This window comes from Cryptomeria japonica, chromosome 10, assembly GCF_030272615.1.
Source record: "Cryptomeria japonica chromosome 10, Sugi_1.0, whole genome shotgun sequence".
Classification (NCBI taxonomy): domain Eukaryota; kingdom Viridiplantae; phylum Streptophyta; class Pinopsida; order Cupressales; family Cupressaceae; genus Cryptomeria; species Cryptomeria japonica.
The window spans coordinates 119,489,397-119,508,341 of record NC_081414.1 but is presented as its reverse complement, the minus strand read 5'-3'; the positions used below and the strand labels follow the sequence as shown (position 1 = coordinate 119,508,341).

The 18,945-nt window shown below is 37.2% G+C and overlaps 1 protein-coding gene across 1 annotated transcript; it reads right to left on the bottom strand.

Moving 5' to 3' along the window:
* Window positions 1–532: 532 nt before the first annotated feature.
* LOC131072631 (plant intracellular Ras-group-related LRR protein 3) lies at window positions 533–11,099 on the bottom strand. Its single transcript, XM_058008867.2, has 4 exons — window positions 10,536–11,099; window positions 2,879–3,256; window positions 1,653–1,819; window positions 533–1,537 (listed from the first exon to the last, which is right to left on the bottom strand). The coding sequence occupies exons 1-4, from the start codon at window positions 10,935–10,937 to the stop codon at window positions 892–894; spliced, it is 1,593 nt and encodes a 530-aa protein (XP_057864850.2). The 5' UTR covers window positions 10,938–11,099; the 3' UTR covers window positions 533–891.
* Between the last annotated feature and the right edge of the window lie 7,846 nt (window positions 11,100–18,945).

The window sequence follows — 18,945 nt, the reverse complement described above, 5'->3', positions numbered from 1 at the left end:
TGACAATCTTAAAAAAACATAAAACATTTATTGTGCTCACCTTTTATATTTGTAATAGAACAAAATATTAATGTGAAATACTCCAACAATACATACATAATACTAGCATCTTATTTTATTAATGACACACTTATATAAATATTTTGATATTTTATTTGAAACAAATTATTTATTTCCCTTGTTAATGAATGTATTTATGTTTTTTATATTGCATCTATCTCTCACATGTTCAAGGGTCCATTTCATCAACATTTAGTTTTTTTATTTACATGTGACTATTTATTTACAGCATATGATATAAATATGTGACAAGACTGAATATTATAAACACGAATACTATAACAACTATCTTGAACCATGATATGCCAAATAGAATCTGCACCGAAAAAACTCTCCCCTTTCTGTTGGCCAATTCTCGAATTATTTAAAATTTTATAAAAATAAATATTAAAAAAAAGAATTCGAGTGAATGAACGAATGTAAAATGGTGCAGCCCAAAAACAGAATACCATACCATTCTGAACCTCCAACCAAACAAAATAAAAATGAATTTAAATAACAGTTTACAACATTACAAATATTGTACTTCATCACAATGTGGGCTTGAAAATGTTCTTATTGACATCACCTAACACCAGCCAGTTCTTGTCTGCTGCTAGGCATAGGATCTTGAATTTAGATTTAAGCTGTATGCCAGCAAAACCAAGACTCACCCACGCTCTATTCTGAATTTGTAATTAAAAAACAATCATGTACAAGATAAAACCCAGAACGACTGTGTCCAGTTCATAGGTGCAGCTTGTATGATAATTAAGCCAAGCAACACTGGTTCATTCCATGTGTTCTCCATTTGTGTATTGAAACTACAACATCAACAAATGATCCACATATTTAGTACTGCTGCTCCAAATACTCTTCAGTATGAGATTTGTTTGGAGCTCCTACAAACACAGAAACCTTTTCCTTAACTCCAGAAATCCAACCTCCAAAAACAGAACTTCCCCAATGTACCCAATCATTCTGCGATTGACTAATCTCTGCTGTACTTTTTTGTTCCTCCTCAATCAAGTAGTCCAACAGTCTTTTTGCCATGTATTCCTTTACAGCTTCTACACCTTGTTCAACAATCTCATTCGGTGGAATGAAAAGAGGATTTTGCTCCAGGTTAAGCTTTTTCAAGTTCTGCAAACTTCCAAAAGAATATGGCAATTCTTTGATTTGATTGTTGCTAAGATCCAACTCAGTAAGGTTAGTTAACTCACCAATCGAATCTGGAATACTTACTAAATCACTGAAATTCCCACTAGCATTCAATACTTGAAGACTTGCTAGGTTTCCAATGGCAGCTGGTAGAGACCGTAGCTCGTTGAAATGAACATCTAAATGACTCAGGGATTTCAGCTGACAGACAGACGAAGGCAGCGACCTTAACTTGTTTAAATGAACCAAAAGCTTCTGGAGCTTGGCAAGCTGATAACCAATGTCAGTCGGCAAATAAATCAACTGATTGTAGCTCGCATCAAGCTCAATCAACTCACTGCCATCATAGCTTTTGTCAGCACCACTCTCAAATATACATTAAGATTATACGAGAAATCAAGATACCAATCAAAATAACACTCCAGTGACCCAAGCAGAGGCCAGAAGATTACCTGCACATTGAAATGCTGTCTGGTAATTGTTTTAATTTGTTTCCTGAAATATTCAAATATTTGAGCCTTTTCACAAGTCCTATGGAGTCAGGCAATAAGAGCAACGTGTTACCACTCAAATCCAATGTCTCCAGGTTTTCAAGACCTGCAATTGAATCAGAAATAGCCTGTATTTTTCATAGACAGATGAATTAGAAACACAAATAAATCATTAAAGGATTATGCATGCATTTTATCTTCTCCAAACCTACATATACAGCTGTATCATGAACATTAGAGATGAAAATAACTAATCTACAGCTCAAAACATATGATAAACCCTTCTTCTGTATCCCTGCTTCCAAAGGGATGACCATCATAGACACATTGATGCACAAGGTGATAATGCTAGCTTGAGCAATTGGTTTTGGGCAAAAACTCAAAAAGAAATACCAATTGCAATCAACCAAGTGATTGTGTATGCACTACATATGCCATCCACCAGGCTTAAGTATCAGTTTTAAAATAAAAATGTACATATAAAGATGAAACAGTAATCAATTTTGGAAAAACTGTTCCCAGCTAAATATTTGTGCTATAACATGATAAAACTAGACAACTTGAAGAAATTGTACATTTGTAATTGCAAAGAAACCAAAAACGAATGGAATACTAAGTAACACTGCAGCATGAATATGCTGATTATAGAGAATGTGCAAGTGTGGAATCCGAAACAAATAACAGTTACTTCAAATATCCTAAAGACAGCTCCAACCTAATTAACAGTATGCTAAGGAAGCTTTTGTTTCATCTATTTCTTATACTGAAAGGCTACATTCTATCCAGACCAACTCTCATGTGAACCTAAAATTTCCACATCATATGTATTTTGATCTGTCCTTATGATTTTGACCCCAAGTTGAAAACTCCATTAGATATATTCAAAAGATCTAGTTGTTCAAAATATTTGGTCTATGTAATCATCATGTCTAATAAAATATGGCTGGATGATAATGATGGTATGTTCAGTTTTGCATGTGAGATTATGGAAATAAAGATAACAGCATTATAACACTCTCTTATGCAGGTGTGGGTGTTGCAGAATTGAACAAAATGTCTCACTACAGTCAAAATGTTGCTGCTTTAGATTGAAGACAACATATTCCACAAAAACACATCAAAATATCTTTGTTGGTGAAATGTTTAGCAGATGTACCGTGGAGTTTCAAAATATAACAGTAGCTTACCTGAAGTTTATTATTGGCGAGTTTTAACGAAATAAGCGTGGTGATCTTGCAGAACGCCTCGGGAAAAATCTTAAGCGCCCGACCACGCAAGTCAATTTCCTCAATGTGTTTCTGAGAGGCTTCGTGCAATACTTTCACAACCTCCTCATGCACCTCGTCATCATTATCAATATCAGTACCACCCATCTTTTCAGACACTTCAACAGGCTGTGCTGTCTCTGACCCACTCTCAGCCAATCTGTATATTTTCAAAAGCCGCTCCTCTGCCTCTGATAATAATTCTTCATATGCTACATGCATCTCATAGAGAGTTACTACAGCTTTGTAAGCCTGTTTCTCCTTCTCAGCAATATCCCGAGCCTCTTTTTCTTTCTGAGCCTGCAGTAATCCGTACAAAGAAGCCCTTGAAACTGTAATTATCAACCATAATCCAGAAAAGCCTGAGCCCTAATCTAACAACTACTAAGCTAAAAGGCTTCAAAATATCTCGTAAAGCACTGATTTCTACCAACTTATAATTATTCATTGAAGGAAACCCTCAAAGACCTAAATATTATCCATAAGCAGAGACGCCTAAACCACATTGTTTGATAAAGACTATTCAAACTTCAACTAAACTCCTGCACCTATACAAGTACTTAAACCTTCTCCAAAAATAAAGTGAACTCTGCAACTTCCGGTTATCAAGAAACAAAATAAGGCAAGAATATACACCTATGCCCACAGATGATCAACAGCATTTGTGGGCGTCAAAAGTACATTTTGATACTGCAGCATAATGCTAAGGAAAAAATAACCACAACTTATAAGTTCTAAAAACTAGTTAAATATTCAAAAACATGACTAGCTGGGATGAGTATGATGCAGTGAAACCCCAAACATACAATCTTAATACAAATACAAATGATCACGTGAGCTAAAATTTCTCTTGAACAACACTGGAACCCATTTACTAATTAGTAATAACAACTGAGCGAGATGCCTCCAGAATACATTGTGTGTGTATACATTGTTAACCAGAGATGCCTAAACCTCATTGTGAAGACTGAAGAGTATCAAAATACATTACAAATGTCTGATATCTGCAGAAATGCTTGAACCTCATCCCGAAAAACGTGAATTCAGCAAATCCCAGTTATCCAAAGTGACCCATGGTAGCAAAAATCGGCAAACCAAAAGATTTTTTGAAAAAATCAGATTTAAAAAAAACATAAAAATTGTAGAAAAAGAGAAAAACTATTTTTTTAAATAACTTCAGGGCATTTCCATAGCATAGAGATATAAAGAGCAAATAAAATAGAGTTTAACCTGTGAATTGTAGAAAATATTTTTTTGTTGTTTATATTCATATTATTGATTACGTAGGCAAATAATCAGTTAACTTTTTAAGAAGGCAGTCACCAAATACACCAAATAGTTGTCTAAGTCAGACCAAATATTAACTAAGTCTATGAAGTAACTGAGATCAAAAGTTAACAGACAAATACTAAAAGGGAAAGCCATTTTGAAGTGATCCAAGAATTTCATTGTGATTGAGGCAAGGAGTTTCATAGGGTTAATTCAATATTTTAGAAAGCTTATCAAATCATATTCCACAATTGCAATGCTTTATATCTTAGTAACAAAAATCATTTGGGCAAAAAATCGGCAAACCAAAAGTATAAGATTTTTTTTAAAAATGGGTAAGAAATGAGATTTTAAAAAATCGTAAAAATTTGTTTAAAAATAGGCACAAACTACTTTTTTTTTAAAATCAAGGGCATCTCTATAGCATAGAGATATAGAGTAAATAAAATAGAGTTTAACCCAATGTTCCACGGGTGTTGGGGACCGGGGGACGCGGGGACAGGTTTTCGGGACGGGGGGACCAAGGGCCTAAGTTTGGGGACGACAAGTTGGTGGTGCTGATAAAGTTATACATATACGTATAGACTTGAAAAACTAGTTTTGAAAAGATGTATGACAGTATAACAGTATAATAGTATAAGAATTACATTTCAAATGAAACTATAGGAAATTTGAAATACTAAATCTAAATACCAAGATTTCTTCAATGCTAATTGCTAATTGCTAAATAAAATTTGACAAATGAAATTGTCAAATTGGAGATTTCTATTATATCGAAAAAGGAAAATATGAATATCTGATGCCATTGCAAAGTCTATAATAATAAAGATGATTACATGATTCATCATTACAATGAGTAGCCAAATACAAATACTAATAGCAATAGCATTACAAAAGAGACTAGAGTCAAAGACAAAATGACAAAACTCAAAATGTAGCTAATGGAGGCCTCTAATCATCTACGAACTCCTCCTCGCTAGAACTACTGGACTCTTGAAGATCAAGATCCCTCAACCTCACACCAACTAGCCTTGCATCTGAAGTGGTAGGATCATCCTCATCAATCTATGAAGGCTCCTCTGGCTCTACATCCCATCGTGCCGCTGGACTCTCCTTGTACACGTGTGTCTTGCGGTCCATGAAACGCAAAGCACTATGTACAGCCACAAGCTTCTCTGCTCTCTTAGAGGTAAGTCTATTCCTCTTAAGAGAGTGGATGAAGCTATATGTAGACCAGTTCCTCTCAGCAACTGAAGAATTGGAAACCTAGGATAGCAGACGGCTGGCTAGAGTGGTAGTCAAAGATTTCAAGCCATGACAATTCCACCACAAAAGTGGGTCCTCCTGTGCCATAGTTTCTATATCCATCTTTGCCACATCTGAATAACCTCTAAGAGTGGCAAATCTTCCCCACTCAGTGCGAATTGTGTCGGCATCTCTGGAATCAAACATCTTCTCTACGCACCTAAAGAAACCCGCCTTCACCTCATCATCCTGAATCGGTGTCACTCTACCCAGTCTAGCCCTGTACCACTTAGGATTCAAGGCAAAGGCAGCCATATGCAGAGGAGTGTTCAACTTGTCCCATCTACACTGAATAGTAGGCCGGATTTGCTCATTGTAGAATGCTAGAGAGAGGTCCCTCACTCGCATAGCAGCCCTCATCTGGTCAAGCGTAGAGTCAATGCACTCATACACCTCTCCAAGGTTAGGTGCATCCCCATCCCCATATCTAATCACCTGGAATACTTGAGAAATGATGGAGCCAATGTATTTCGCATCAATCCAAAACACATCACTCTTCAATATCTCCTTCACCCTTCTCCCCTACTCTGTCTTGGCCTCAGCCCACCTATTCCACTCATTAGTCATAACCATGAGTTGCAATGCCTCTTGCAACTCAATCATTCTCTCCAAGAGAATGAAATAGGATGCATATCTGGTCTCGACTGGTTTCAAGAACTCTTTCGTGAGGGTGCTGAAGAGTGCATGTGAAGTGTGGTGGTTGCAAATAAACATCTGCACATCTCTCGCATTAGTGACCACTCCTCTAATCCAGTCAATCTTCCCCATGTCCTTGAGTGCATTGTTCATGGCATGCACACATGGGGTCCACCAAATATGTCTATAGGCTGCCTCAATGAGTCTCCCTGTTGCTCTACACACATGGGCTGCATCTATCACTACTCGGACCACATTTTGTGGCCCAACCTCCTCAATAGCCTCCCTGAGGACCTGAAACTAGAAATCAGGATCTTTACGATGCCCTATACAATCGATTGCTCTAAGGAAGTATGGGCCCTCTGCACATGTGACCAGGATGTTGATGAGTGGATGATGGCTAATGTTCGTCCACTCATCCATAACTATGTTGCACCCCGATGCCACCTAACATGCCTTCATCTTTTCCATCAAAATATTGATCTTGGAATAGCATTTATCCAAGATCGAGGTCCTCATTTTCGTCTCCCCTAGTGGCACATAAGATGGTCCTCCCTTCGCCACCATAGCCATCATCTCCCTATAATAAGGAGACCATGTAACATGAAATGGAATGCCATTGGCAAAGAAGAACTTGCCAATGGATTCATCTATCTAATCTCTTAGCTGCACATTAAACATATCAGCAATGGGGTTACTCTGTGGTGTCTGCAACCTATGTTTCCCTACTTTGACGACACTAGAAGTGGAAGTGGATGCAGATCCAAACATCATTCCTCTCGTCTACAAAGCATGAGAAGTATGTGGCAAAGTCTGGCTGTGTTGAAGGGCTGCCCTAGCAGACAAAGTAGTAGGCATTGAAATATTTGTGTCATTTGGAACCCCCCAAAGCCTGTTAAACTCAATTATGTACTGTATATTTTTAGCTTCCTCCAAAAACTTACAATGTCTCACACCTTTTCCTCTCCAAAAATGAAAGTGTGCATTCATCCAAATAATGCTACCAGACCATTCAGTGTCACAAATGTTGCACTTCCACTTCTTTGTTCCCCCACTTGAATGTGATGTGCCTTGTACTGATATACTTGAAGCAAACTGTTTGAGAGGAGACTTAGGATGTAAAGGACCCCTAGCATACCATGCCAACAACTTTGAAGGGCAACCTGTACTAGCCGGTGCACTCGCCGTAGAACTAGATTGGGCTCCAGGATCAGCCCCATAGTCACCCCCCTCATTTTTCAAGTTCAAATTCTGAGTCATTCTCACTATGAGAATGGATTTCCATCTCATCCTCACTAATGCCTTGGGAGCTCATTGTGAAATTGACACTACATTTCACAAAATAAAAATAAAAATAAAATCAGCCTAGCTTAACAAATAAATTTATTTTCCTATTCATCATTTTGCCCTCAAGATTCAACATCAAATCTCATTTTGAGATGAATAGGAGAAAAAAAAAAAATTTAAAGCTAAACAAACAAAGAACAAAAAATGACATCGAAAATCAAAAAATAAAACCAAAAAAACAAGAAAAACCCTACCTTGTGCTTGAAAAATATCTCCAAAATGCAAGAGACACCCAAACGTCTCCCAAGGAGACATGGAGATGTCTCCCCTTCTCCAGCAGCATTTGGGTGGCGATGGCAGGGGACATCGCATCCCCATCTCCAACACGCAGCCAAAAAGAGGGGGGGGGGGGGGACGTGTCCCCGTGGAACACTAGTTTAACCCATTAATTGTAGAAAATAGATTTTGTTGTTTATATTCATATTGCTGATTGCATAGGCAAATATTCATTTAACTTTTTAAAAGGGAAATCACCAAATACACCAAATAGTTGTCTAAATCTGAGATCAAAGATTAGCTAAGTCTATGAAGTAGCTAAAATCAAAATTTATCAAACTGAGATCTAACTATTGTTAGGAATTTAGTAAGAGTGGAAGCCATTTTGAAGTGATCCAAGACTTTCATTGTGATTGAGGCAAGGAGGGTATTAGCTACGTCTATGAAGTAGCTGAGATCAAAATTTATCAGACAGAGATCCAACAATCATTAGGAATTTAGTAAAAGTGGAAGCCATTTTGAAGTGATCCAAGACTTTCATTGTGATTGAGGCAAGGAGTTTTCTAGGGGTAGTTCAATATTTTAGAAAGCTTATCAAATCATATTCCATAGTTGCAATGCTTTATATCCCTGATAGCAATTGTTAAGTCTTTTATATGGGGTAGAATTCAACAAAAGGCATTTGTTTAGCTGAAGTAAAAGATTAGCAAGCCGCTGGTTTTGGCAATACCTAGCTTGCAACTACTATTTTAGGTAGAGACAAATTTTAATGATCATGTGTTGTAGGCTCTTTTATTATAACCATGTAAGCTTGTTTATTGTCATTCAGATTTATTTCGTGGAGCACTTTAGAATATTGCTCATATAATGAATTGTATGTCTTTGTTTGAGCAAAAATTAACTATATCAATTATAAATTAAAAATCATATTTCTATATCTACATATATTAAATATGTCTTTAAACGTTTAGTGTTGTGGTAGAAAAACTCCATTGGGGAGGTAGCCACCAAGGTTCAAACCCCTACTGGGCCATTGAGCTCATTGGCTTTCTACCTTTGTTGGGTCGTCAAGTTCGTGGGTTTGAACAAGTGAAGTGTGGGGAATGATGAACCCCCCGAAAATGGACAAAATAACAAACTTTTTCAATGTTGATTCCACATTGACTCTTATTTTGTCTCAAACCAACCCTATTTCTAAGCAATTTAGTAATTTCATGCATTTTTCTAGGGTTTTGCAAGTTTTTACAATGAATTTTTTCACTTTTATGCCATTTTGGGGGTTTTTAACATGATTTAAATGCAAAAAATCTTTGAAAATTGGGTCAACGCTTGGTCAACAATTTTTTCATGAATCGGGATTTTTTTGAGGAATAAATTGGCTAGCTCCAGGATTCAAGATTAATCGGGTATAATCATGATTTTTGGCAGACTATTGCTTCATTGAGATTCCAAACAAATAAACCCTCAAAACCTACACTAAATACTGAGCCAAATGCCTTCTTCAAAATACACTGAAAAGCAATAAATTTTGCAGCTTGCAATTGTCCACACCCTTAAACACCTAGATAGTATCCACACCCAAATATGCCTCGACCCCATTCTAGAGACTGTTATGTTGAACGGTTGTAGTTATCAAGACAAAGTATTACACTTGATCCCGAACCAACAAATTACACAGCTTCCAATTATCCACAACGCAATCCTTAAATCCTATATCATCCATTCCCCAAAATTAGTAAACCGTGTTTAAAGATTTATAAAATTATAAGCTATATAAGAGCCAATATCTAGAAACAAACTTAAACCACATTCTTAAAACTAGAAAGCCTTTGAATAAATATAATTCATATATGGAAATGCTCAACTCCCAAATGCATGCAGTTACCATTAAAAGGGTTGGTAAGAAACTCTCTAAAACCTATATTATTCATACCACAAGTAACAAACAGTAACAAACAAAATACCTACGTCTATCCATACATAGAATTGAACCCTGTACATTCTGCCAGCTTCCAATTGCCCCTACAACCATCTATACAAAGTTTTAAACAGTAAACCATATTCCTAAAAACGATCGAGTACTGTAGCTTCCAGTTACCTTTGCAAAACAACCCTCGAAATTCTGTATCATACATATCCAATGAAAACCCTTTCTAATGACACTCAGCGTAAATGTGTGCAATTATCTATACAAAAGCCTAAACCTCATCTTAATAAACATTACTTTCCGCCGAAGCCTCCAGTTATTATCTATACAAACGATGACACCTTACTTTCAACATATATAGAATCACATATATCTCATTCTAGAGAAATTTAAGCTAAAACCTTCCACTACCATAAGCAAAGACTTAAAAAAGCATCATAAACAGACGTTGAACTCTGCAGCTCCAGTTATCCATTCCATACATAAAGAAACCCACATCTTTCATACCCAGGAACTCCTAAACCTTGTTCCAGCTACTTTTCAGCTAAATGTTTGCAATTATTTATACAAGAAAGACTAAAAAAAGTTATAACTCAATTGGGGCTGGGGAGGCACACATCAGGAATGAGGAAAAAAGTCATTAAGCGACTATATTAAAAGACCCAGATTCATACGAGCGAATCTTAAATAACCTCGAATATTAGATAACCTTTGAAAGCCAATATCAATCTTATCCTTTCACTCAAAATAATCAAAAACACAAACCCTTCAAACCCTATTACTTCAAAACAATCGTCCAAAATGCATTAAGCCTATATGCCTAAAGGCAAACCCTTCAAAGCTTATACTGCTAAACAAAATTGAAAGACCTCAACGAACCTGGAGCGAAGCCCATTCCTGAGGGTCATGTCCTCGGCGAGTTCCCCCCATGTCGATGTCATCAAAGCGGCTGGAAAAGGCAAGATCGATTTCTTCAATGCGGCGGCGAGCATGATCAACGGCCTCGTGGTCGGGTCTCTCTCCCAGCGCCTGCAAAACAGATCTTGTCTGAACGACATCTGAAACAGCCGCTGTCATTTCCGCCACCAGCTCAGGGTTTCTGAGCTTAGGCATAACCTTAACCAGACCCTCTCCATGGCTTGAATTTGCTAATTCCAGATCCACTTCACTGTTATTATTTAAAGAAGAGGGTTGTTTTGAAGCGAGCATCAACGGATGTCTAAGGGTTTTCAGTGACAATATATACGAAAGAAAAGGATGCGCCTTGGAATCAACCTCCATGATTACTGCAGTTCGTATAAAGGCTTGATCTCTCTATCCGTTAGTTTAATCGATTCGAACCCTGGAACCAGATAAGGCGAAGTGCTAGCGAAATAAGCATAGGTAGCCTAGTTCAATATTTATTTATTTTAACTGCCTTTGATCGGAGAGTTCAAGATGGGCAACGTGGAATTTTTTAATAGATATTGATAATGAATAGTGGAATTTTTTAATAGATATTGATAATGGATAATGATTTATCAAAAACTGTGGGTAGGCCTCTTCGTACACTTTGTCATTTATGTCATTTAACACCAAAGTATTACTGTATTTAACGGTGCTTAAAGCCGGCAACGTCGGCGACAATATTTTTATTAAAAAAAAAGAAAGCTGGCAACGTCTGCAACAATATTTTTTATTAAAAAAAAAAAAAAAAAGCCGGCAACGTTGTGCAATGGATAAGTGGAATAGGTTTGGAAGATCAATTAGAAAAATTAATTGGTTGATTATAGAGAATGACATAATGGGTAGGCCAAATAGATTTGGAAGATTAATTAGAAAAATAAATTTATTGATATAGAATGACATAATTAGAGAGATGATAGAAGATAATTAAAGAGAGAAATATGGAGTGAGAGGGAGAGGTAAGGAGATAGAGATAGGGGAGAGATATAGGGGAAGTGTATCAGTAGTGGACATAGCTAACTGCTCATCTTAAGTTCTTAAATGATTCATCCGATTTTAGTGATTTTTTTTTGGTTCTCTTCGTATGCGACCTAACTACTTAAAGCTATTGTTTTGCTTCTAGGTAGTAACGATGCACACTGTGGAAATATAGAATCACATAATTAGAGAGATGATAGAGGATAACTAAAGAGATAGAAATATGGAGTGAGAGGGAGAGGTAAGGAGATAGAGATAGGGGAGAGATATAGGGGAAGCATACCTGTAGTGGACATAGCTAACTGCTCATCTTAAGCTCCTAAACAGTTCATCTGATTTCGATGATTTTTTGTTTATTTTCTTTGTATGCGACTTAATTGCTTAAAGCTACTGTTTTGGCTTTTGGGTAGTAACGATGCACACTGTGGAATTCGTTATGTGCGCAAGTGGTCATTTTAAAGTATCGTCCAATACATAATCACCTTTGCGCCAATAGTAGATACCTCAAAATATCCAGTAGTAGTCCACTAGTAGTGGACAAATGTCCCATTATTTATGCATAAATGTCCCAGTAGTGGTGCACAAATGGGCTAATTATGGTCTAAAAAGCTAAAAAATTATCCACTATTGGTACATGTGATATTCATTAATGAACTTTTCATTATGAATTTTTTGGGCTCCTTTACAATCTAGTAACGGGGGGTTGGGTCGACAAAAACATGACTATCATTGGTACTATGTCCATAATCGGTGCTCTTCCCCTAGAGAGGAATATAGAGATAGAGATAGATATGGAGGTGTATATGGAGAGGGAGAGATAAATAGAGAGATGGGAAAGGGATAGAGGTATTTATTTAATTAACTCGTGTTTCTCATATCATATGACTTCTCAGAAGGAGCAACTGTCTTCCTACCATTCTTATGATTGAGGAGAAATGTATCTAGGTGACAATAGTTTGCATCAAATTGTTGAATGTAGGAAGATGTGATTGTGATTTTTTCTCGGTGGGTGAGAATGCCTCATGGAACATGATTATTACAATCACACTAACACATTGACCAATGAAAACTAACTGCACTTTGTAGACATAAGTTATTAAGATAGCTTTGTCTTCCATGACTAAAAATACCTATCAACTATAGATCCTAAATACTTTAGACACAAGAAATTAATTTAAAATAATCATATAAATTTATTTATTAACAAATATTTATCACCAATTTAATACAAAATAATAAAACTAATTGTGTTATTGATCATTCTTTCCTACAAGCTATCATGTTAAATTCATGGTCAAAATATGATAATATTTGTTCTTCTCAATATGCCTTTGCTTGTTCTTTAAAATGTAAGTAGTGATGCAAGCAAATTATTTGATCATGGTGTAGAAAAGGTTTGTCATGGCTTATGTGTGGAAAATAGATCTCTTAATAAATTCACCTATAGTTTGTCGGGAATGATATCTCTTATGTTAAATTTGAGGAGTGCTTCATCCATTGGGTAGGTTATTGTTTACCTATTATCCATAAATATAAGCATAATAAGATTATTAAATAAATTAAATTTAAGAAATTAAAATTGTAGTTGTAATTTTTTTAAAATTATATTAAAATTATTTAAAACTAAATTTTGAACTTTTATATTAAACATTACAAATTAAATCAAACTTAAAAGAATAAAATTAGAAAAAAAATTATTAAGGCGCATTCATAGGCTTTGTAGGGTGAATCTGAGTGATGATGAAAGATGTTCAACAAAGTGGGAAGTACCTCAGCAAGGACGGTTTAAAGTAAATTTTGATGGCACTTCAAAGGGTAATCCAAGTTTATCAAGTGCAAGCTTTATGATCAGAGATTGGATGGGGAACATTTTGGTGATGGGAACCCAAAAGCTTTCAGAAGGTATGAATAATGAGGCAGAGGCTAAAGCAGCACTATTGGCTATTCAATGAGGGATAAAATTAGATATACAAAACCTACATCTAGAAGGTGACTCACAAATTATTACCAATGCGATCATCAAAGGTGAAGTCCAAGCATGGTATTTAAATAAATTTATTTGTAAAACAAAAAATTATATAAAATTTTTCAGAAACTACACCATATCACATGTGCAAAGGGGAGGTAATGAAGTTCTTGACATATTGTCCAAGTGGTCAATATCATTTGAAGAAGTGGACGAAACACATATGGAAGACTACAAAGATCTGGAGGAGGATGACGTGGGGGGTTGTGTACAGTGGGGCGTTTAAATGCATTTATTAAATAGTAATGTCGAGAATTTAGTGATGTGATTGGTCATTATTTATAGGTGTATGGGCCCAATTTTTGTATGCATCTAGTGGTGGTGGTTGTCGAGGTATTGAAAAGGATGGAGGCTACATTTACATTGTATACCTCTAGGCAAAAATTGGTGTTTGTGGGTGATGTCTTTGCAAAGAGATTTAAGTGTATTTTTAAGTTTGGTGATGATGCCTTTGTGCAAATTATCAAGACATTGTTGGGGGGTGCTTTCTAAAAACAATGCATAAATATAGAGCGAATGTGGATGTGGTGTCAATGGTATTAGCTTAGGGACTGGAGTTGGGACAACAAAAAGAGGTTTTGGTTCAAGTGATGTGAAAAGTGTGTGGAGGATGACTGGCTCTATGGATTGATGGAGTTGTTGAAAATGGCCATGCCCAGGGCAAGGTTTGATGCGAATGAAGGGCTTGACATTGACGAAATTCACAAATTGAGGGAATTGGTATCGTTCATTTGTTGGCCCTTTGGGATGGATAGGGATGAACGCAAAGTGGAAGCGGCTATCTGCTAGGACTCTCTCAAGCTCTACCTAAGAGAGAAAGAGATAGAGTCTCGAGGCATTGAATTTGGTGAACCTGTAATGAAGGAAGTCAGGGGCAAGGGTAAGAGGAAGACGGTTGGAGTGCGAAGTTTGAAGCAGAAAATAAGGGTGGTGGTGTGTACTGGTGATGTTGTGGGAGGTGAAGTGTGGAACATTGTTGGTGAAGGCCCGAGCAAACAAGCCCACAATGAGCCCTAGTTTCTAGAGGGGAAGGTGTCTTGGGTGCTTTATGCCATTTTGTTTTATTTTTGTCATCAAAATATTGATAAATCTATTGCCAGGTTGCTTTGCAATGATTATAATTGTTATATGTGTAAATGCAAATGTCTGTAATGTTCATTTTGAGGTCTAGGCTTCGAGCAGGTTTTAGTTTTGTAGTTCGTTGGTAGGTTGGGGTTCATTTTTGGTGAAGTTTTGTAACCTTTTGACAAGTATATATGCTGGCAATTTTGAATAAGCCAACTAGTTGATGGGTGTAGTGGTGTATTAGCAGGGTTGTAGTTGATAGTTGTTCTGGGTAGTGTTCGCATGTATAATTCAGGGTTTTCAAAAAAATTGTAAAAATGCTTTGTATTACATGATTATCGATAAAATATACAAATTACCAACCAAAAAACAATATTAAAAAATAGAATTAATTCATAATTTTAAATATGGATGTAAAAGCTCCTACAACTTCTAAAACATCAATATCTCCCTTCTTATGATCTCAACAAAACAAAAAAAACCTGTAGACAATATAAAAACTCAAAACAACTTATGAATAAGGTGTGACAATTGCCCATCATTAAGCTAACTCAAATAGTTATGTTTCATAATGTTTCAAGCTTTATATTACCCAATAAAGTGAATAGCTCCCTGGTATTAAAAACTATATGTCAATCGTAGAAGAATTGAAGAAAGCTAACAAAATTGAGATCACCTTTTTTCAAGGATATAAAAGCAATCAATTGTGTTTAATACCATCACAGTAATAAAATGTGCACTATGTTGTTGATGCTATGAAGAAGTTGCAATGCTTCATCTCTCTTTCCTACTACACAAAAACACTTGATCAAATAGGCAAAAACTGTTGTTTCTGGAATGTTGTCTTTCAATCATTTCCATATGGTTTCAAATATTGTGGATGGTGGGCGATTAACATAGACCATGGCACAATTTTCTTGTTTTATAAGTATTTTTCTCTCTTGTAATAATGACAACCATTCAGAACAGAATTGAAGTGTTTGCCCGACAAAGAACGAAGTACCTTAGCCTAGTCATAGGACATTGCCTTCTATTTCGCATGAGGGGAATTGGAAAATAGAATCGTATTATAAGCAAGTGGGTTTTGTTTATTTATTTATTTCTTTGAATCCAAAATTATGATGTTCCCCACTACTAGCGAAAGGGAAAATGTCAGGTCAAAACAACGAGATAAAAACTATATTTAATCTGCTATCAATAGTACACTCAGGGTGTAGGTAAGTTTGGACGTGTCTATTCTAGCTCCAAAACTATCGTACTGATCGCACATTTTGCACCGTCGATTTTGCAATTAATGGTTGCGATTGACTAACCTGTCACTAACACGCTATACGAAAGGTTCATTTTGGAGCCTGAATAGACACAACCAATAAGTTTGGCATTGGTTGTACCTATACCTAACCTATCTATGGAGCCTACATCTGTATCTATGAAGGGACATGTCCCCTCCTCCCATGTGCTCTTTGCCTAGGCCCCTATCATGCCTCAATCTTCTAGCCTCTCCTCCTGCTCCATCCTTGACCATGGGCATGTTTCCATCCCCTCTATCCTCCCCATCACCTCCCATCGCTTGATTCACAGGTGGCGTTGCCTCATCCGGCTCTAGAACATCCAAAATGCTCAGTCTAGCAAGTTTGTGGGCATCTAACCATGCATTGTAAGCCCAAATCATGCTAGCATCAACAATATCTACTCGTGAGTCCCATAGAATTGGCATCATGGCTGCATAACTACTTTGTGCATGCTCAAGATTTATAACAGCATCACAAGTACTGGCCTCGCGGGTGATCCACAAATGTGTCCTCTCCTCCCCCACAATGTTCTGCTACATGTCGAACTGTCGCATTATATGATGAGGAAGATACTAATCAATAACATGTATTGTTCGCCCCATCAACTAACACTGGGTCTATACGAATGCTAGATAGTAGCGATCCTTGTCCCAAGCCTCACAAGTCCTATAAGGCCTATAGGTGAACTCCTACATCTCATCAATGCATCATCTCCAAAATCCCATAGCTCCCATCCGAGTATAATGAAGGAGATCGTCCTACCTATCAACATATGGATACTCAGGGCGCCAATCTCTAACCCCTAATATGCTCAAAATCCCATATGTCTAACAAAGTGTCGCCAATCTCTAACCCCTAATATGCTCAAAATCCCAACTATCTAACAAAGTGACACTTGTACCCAAATTCTTGTATCCTCAACATACACACATGTGGATATTGTCATACAACTAGCCAAGCATAACATATCCCCAAGCGTACGATGTCCCCATGGGCATCATGCTATACAAACACGTGGACCATCTGATAGAGAATCTCTGACCGTTGAGGTTGGGCATCAATCGCCTGTTGATCAGCCTTGCCAAGTATAAGATAAACCTAGGAATCTATCACCTCCTATCCATGGCTGGTTCTAGTCACATCTAAGTGCAATCCATAGGTAAATCATCAATATAACAAGTCAACTGCAGATGGTACTCCTCGTTCTCTAGCGAGTATCGCATAATCACCCCTATGATCAGTAATAGCAAGATCCAACCCAAGCACGATGACCGTCATCCACTCCATGAATTGTAGTCTCTACCACAACCGCATCATAGGCAACCAATGCTCCCGCGACCTGATCAACAAGAGCATCTTCTACATCCACCAAACCATGCCTGTCAGCCCTTAGCCATTCATTTTCCCCTCCTGAGACAGCTGGGGCATCTCTTTGGTTGCCTTTTTCCACCTATCTCTTATCCTTGCTACCTGTTCGGCCCTTCTAAGCGGAGATGTCGTTTGCCTCGGTGGAGATGTCGAAACAACGATGCATGCCCTGTGCCACATGCATAGATGTTGATTTATCCTCAAACCCCCTTTTCTACCCTAGCACAGATGTCGATCATTGGACCTACGTTTGCACGTGCACCTTGCCACCCTCGCGGAGGTTCCCCATCTGCCCAAGCGCAGGTCTCTCGACGGAGACGATATTGGAGGGGCATAGATGCCTAACGTACCAAACAACAAAGGTATGATGAGGTACTCACTGGTGCTTCGTACTCAAATGACCATTGGAACTATCGGACCCACTCTTTGTTGTAGGTGACGTGGGATGATCAACATTGTCCTCACTTGTTCTCTAAGGGATATTTAGCTTCTCAATTGGGTGTGTGCAAATGACCCTTCCATGGGCCTTGTGTGGCCTTTTATGCCCTTCCTCCGCCCTTCCAACCCCCTATTTTTGCTCCATTTTCCTGCTCCTAGGTCCCTTCCTTCGTCGTATTCTTCATTTTCTTCTTCTCTTTATTTTTTTTCTATTGTCCTTCTTTTGGAAAAATTTCCCGTAAAATTCAAATTTTCTGACCAAATTCTCAAGGGGGCATCCCTTACTAGTATCCTACCTATGACACTTCATTTTTCTCACTAGGTCATCTTATTTTTTTACTCAACGCCAACTAATTGCAGCCATGTAAAAGAGGGGCAAAATATAGACACCTAAAATAGATTAAATTAATGTTAAATTAATTTATTCCTCCTCGCATGATTAATTTTATTAATTATGTTAACCCGTTATTCTTTTAAAAATTAATTAAATTATATTTAATTAAAATTTTCCCAAAACCATATAATTAATTATATAATTCCTAATTCTTCTAAAATTCAATTTAATTTTGAACCTTAGCCAATTTCTTCAATATTTCTTCTAAGCCCAATCAGTTAATTAATTTACAATTAATTAACTAATACTTTGATTCTTACAAATCCTCCATTTAATCCCCTTCATTAAGGCTAATTAACCCAAGCCTAATCACCATTAGCATTTTCCTCAGTTTTAAATTCACCCACCTACCTAAGTCCACATGTGACTCCCCCTCATAAATGAGCTTGCATGCAAGGGTCACTTTCCACCTCCACCTCATCTTTGACCATGGGTGCTCACACATATGTGATAATGCTCTTCCCCATAAAAGTCACCCTACACTTTCCCTTTCTAGCCACATGTCATCCTCCTCAAACTTAGGACTCTTACACTTTGCCAAAAGTATTTCCACTTGTCATCTCCATGTTCTTCCCAAGATGTGCTCACAAATGTGTGAGCACACCTTTCCCTCTTCCCAAGGCACTTCACCTTGTGACATACGTCACAAGGCTATGAACCTAAGCCACCTCATCTCCTCACATTTAATCTTGGCCCTTCATCATCATTCAATCCTAACGTCCATTTCAAATTCTAAAATCTATAATTGGAGTCTCCTCCCTTCACAAATCCTCCACTTCATTT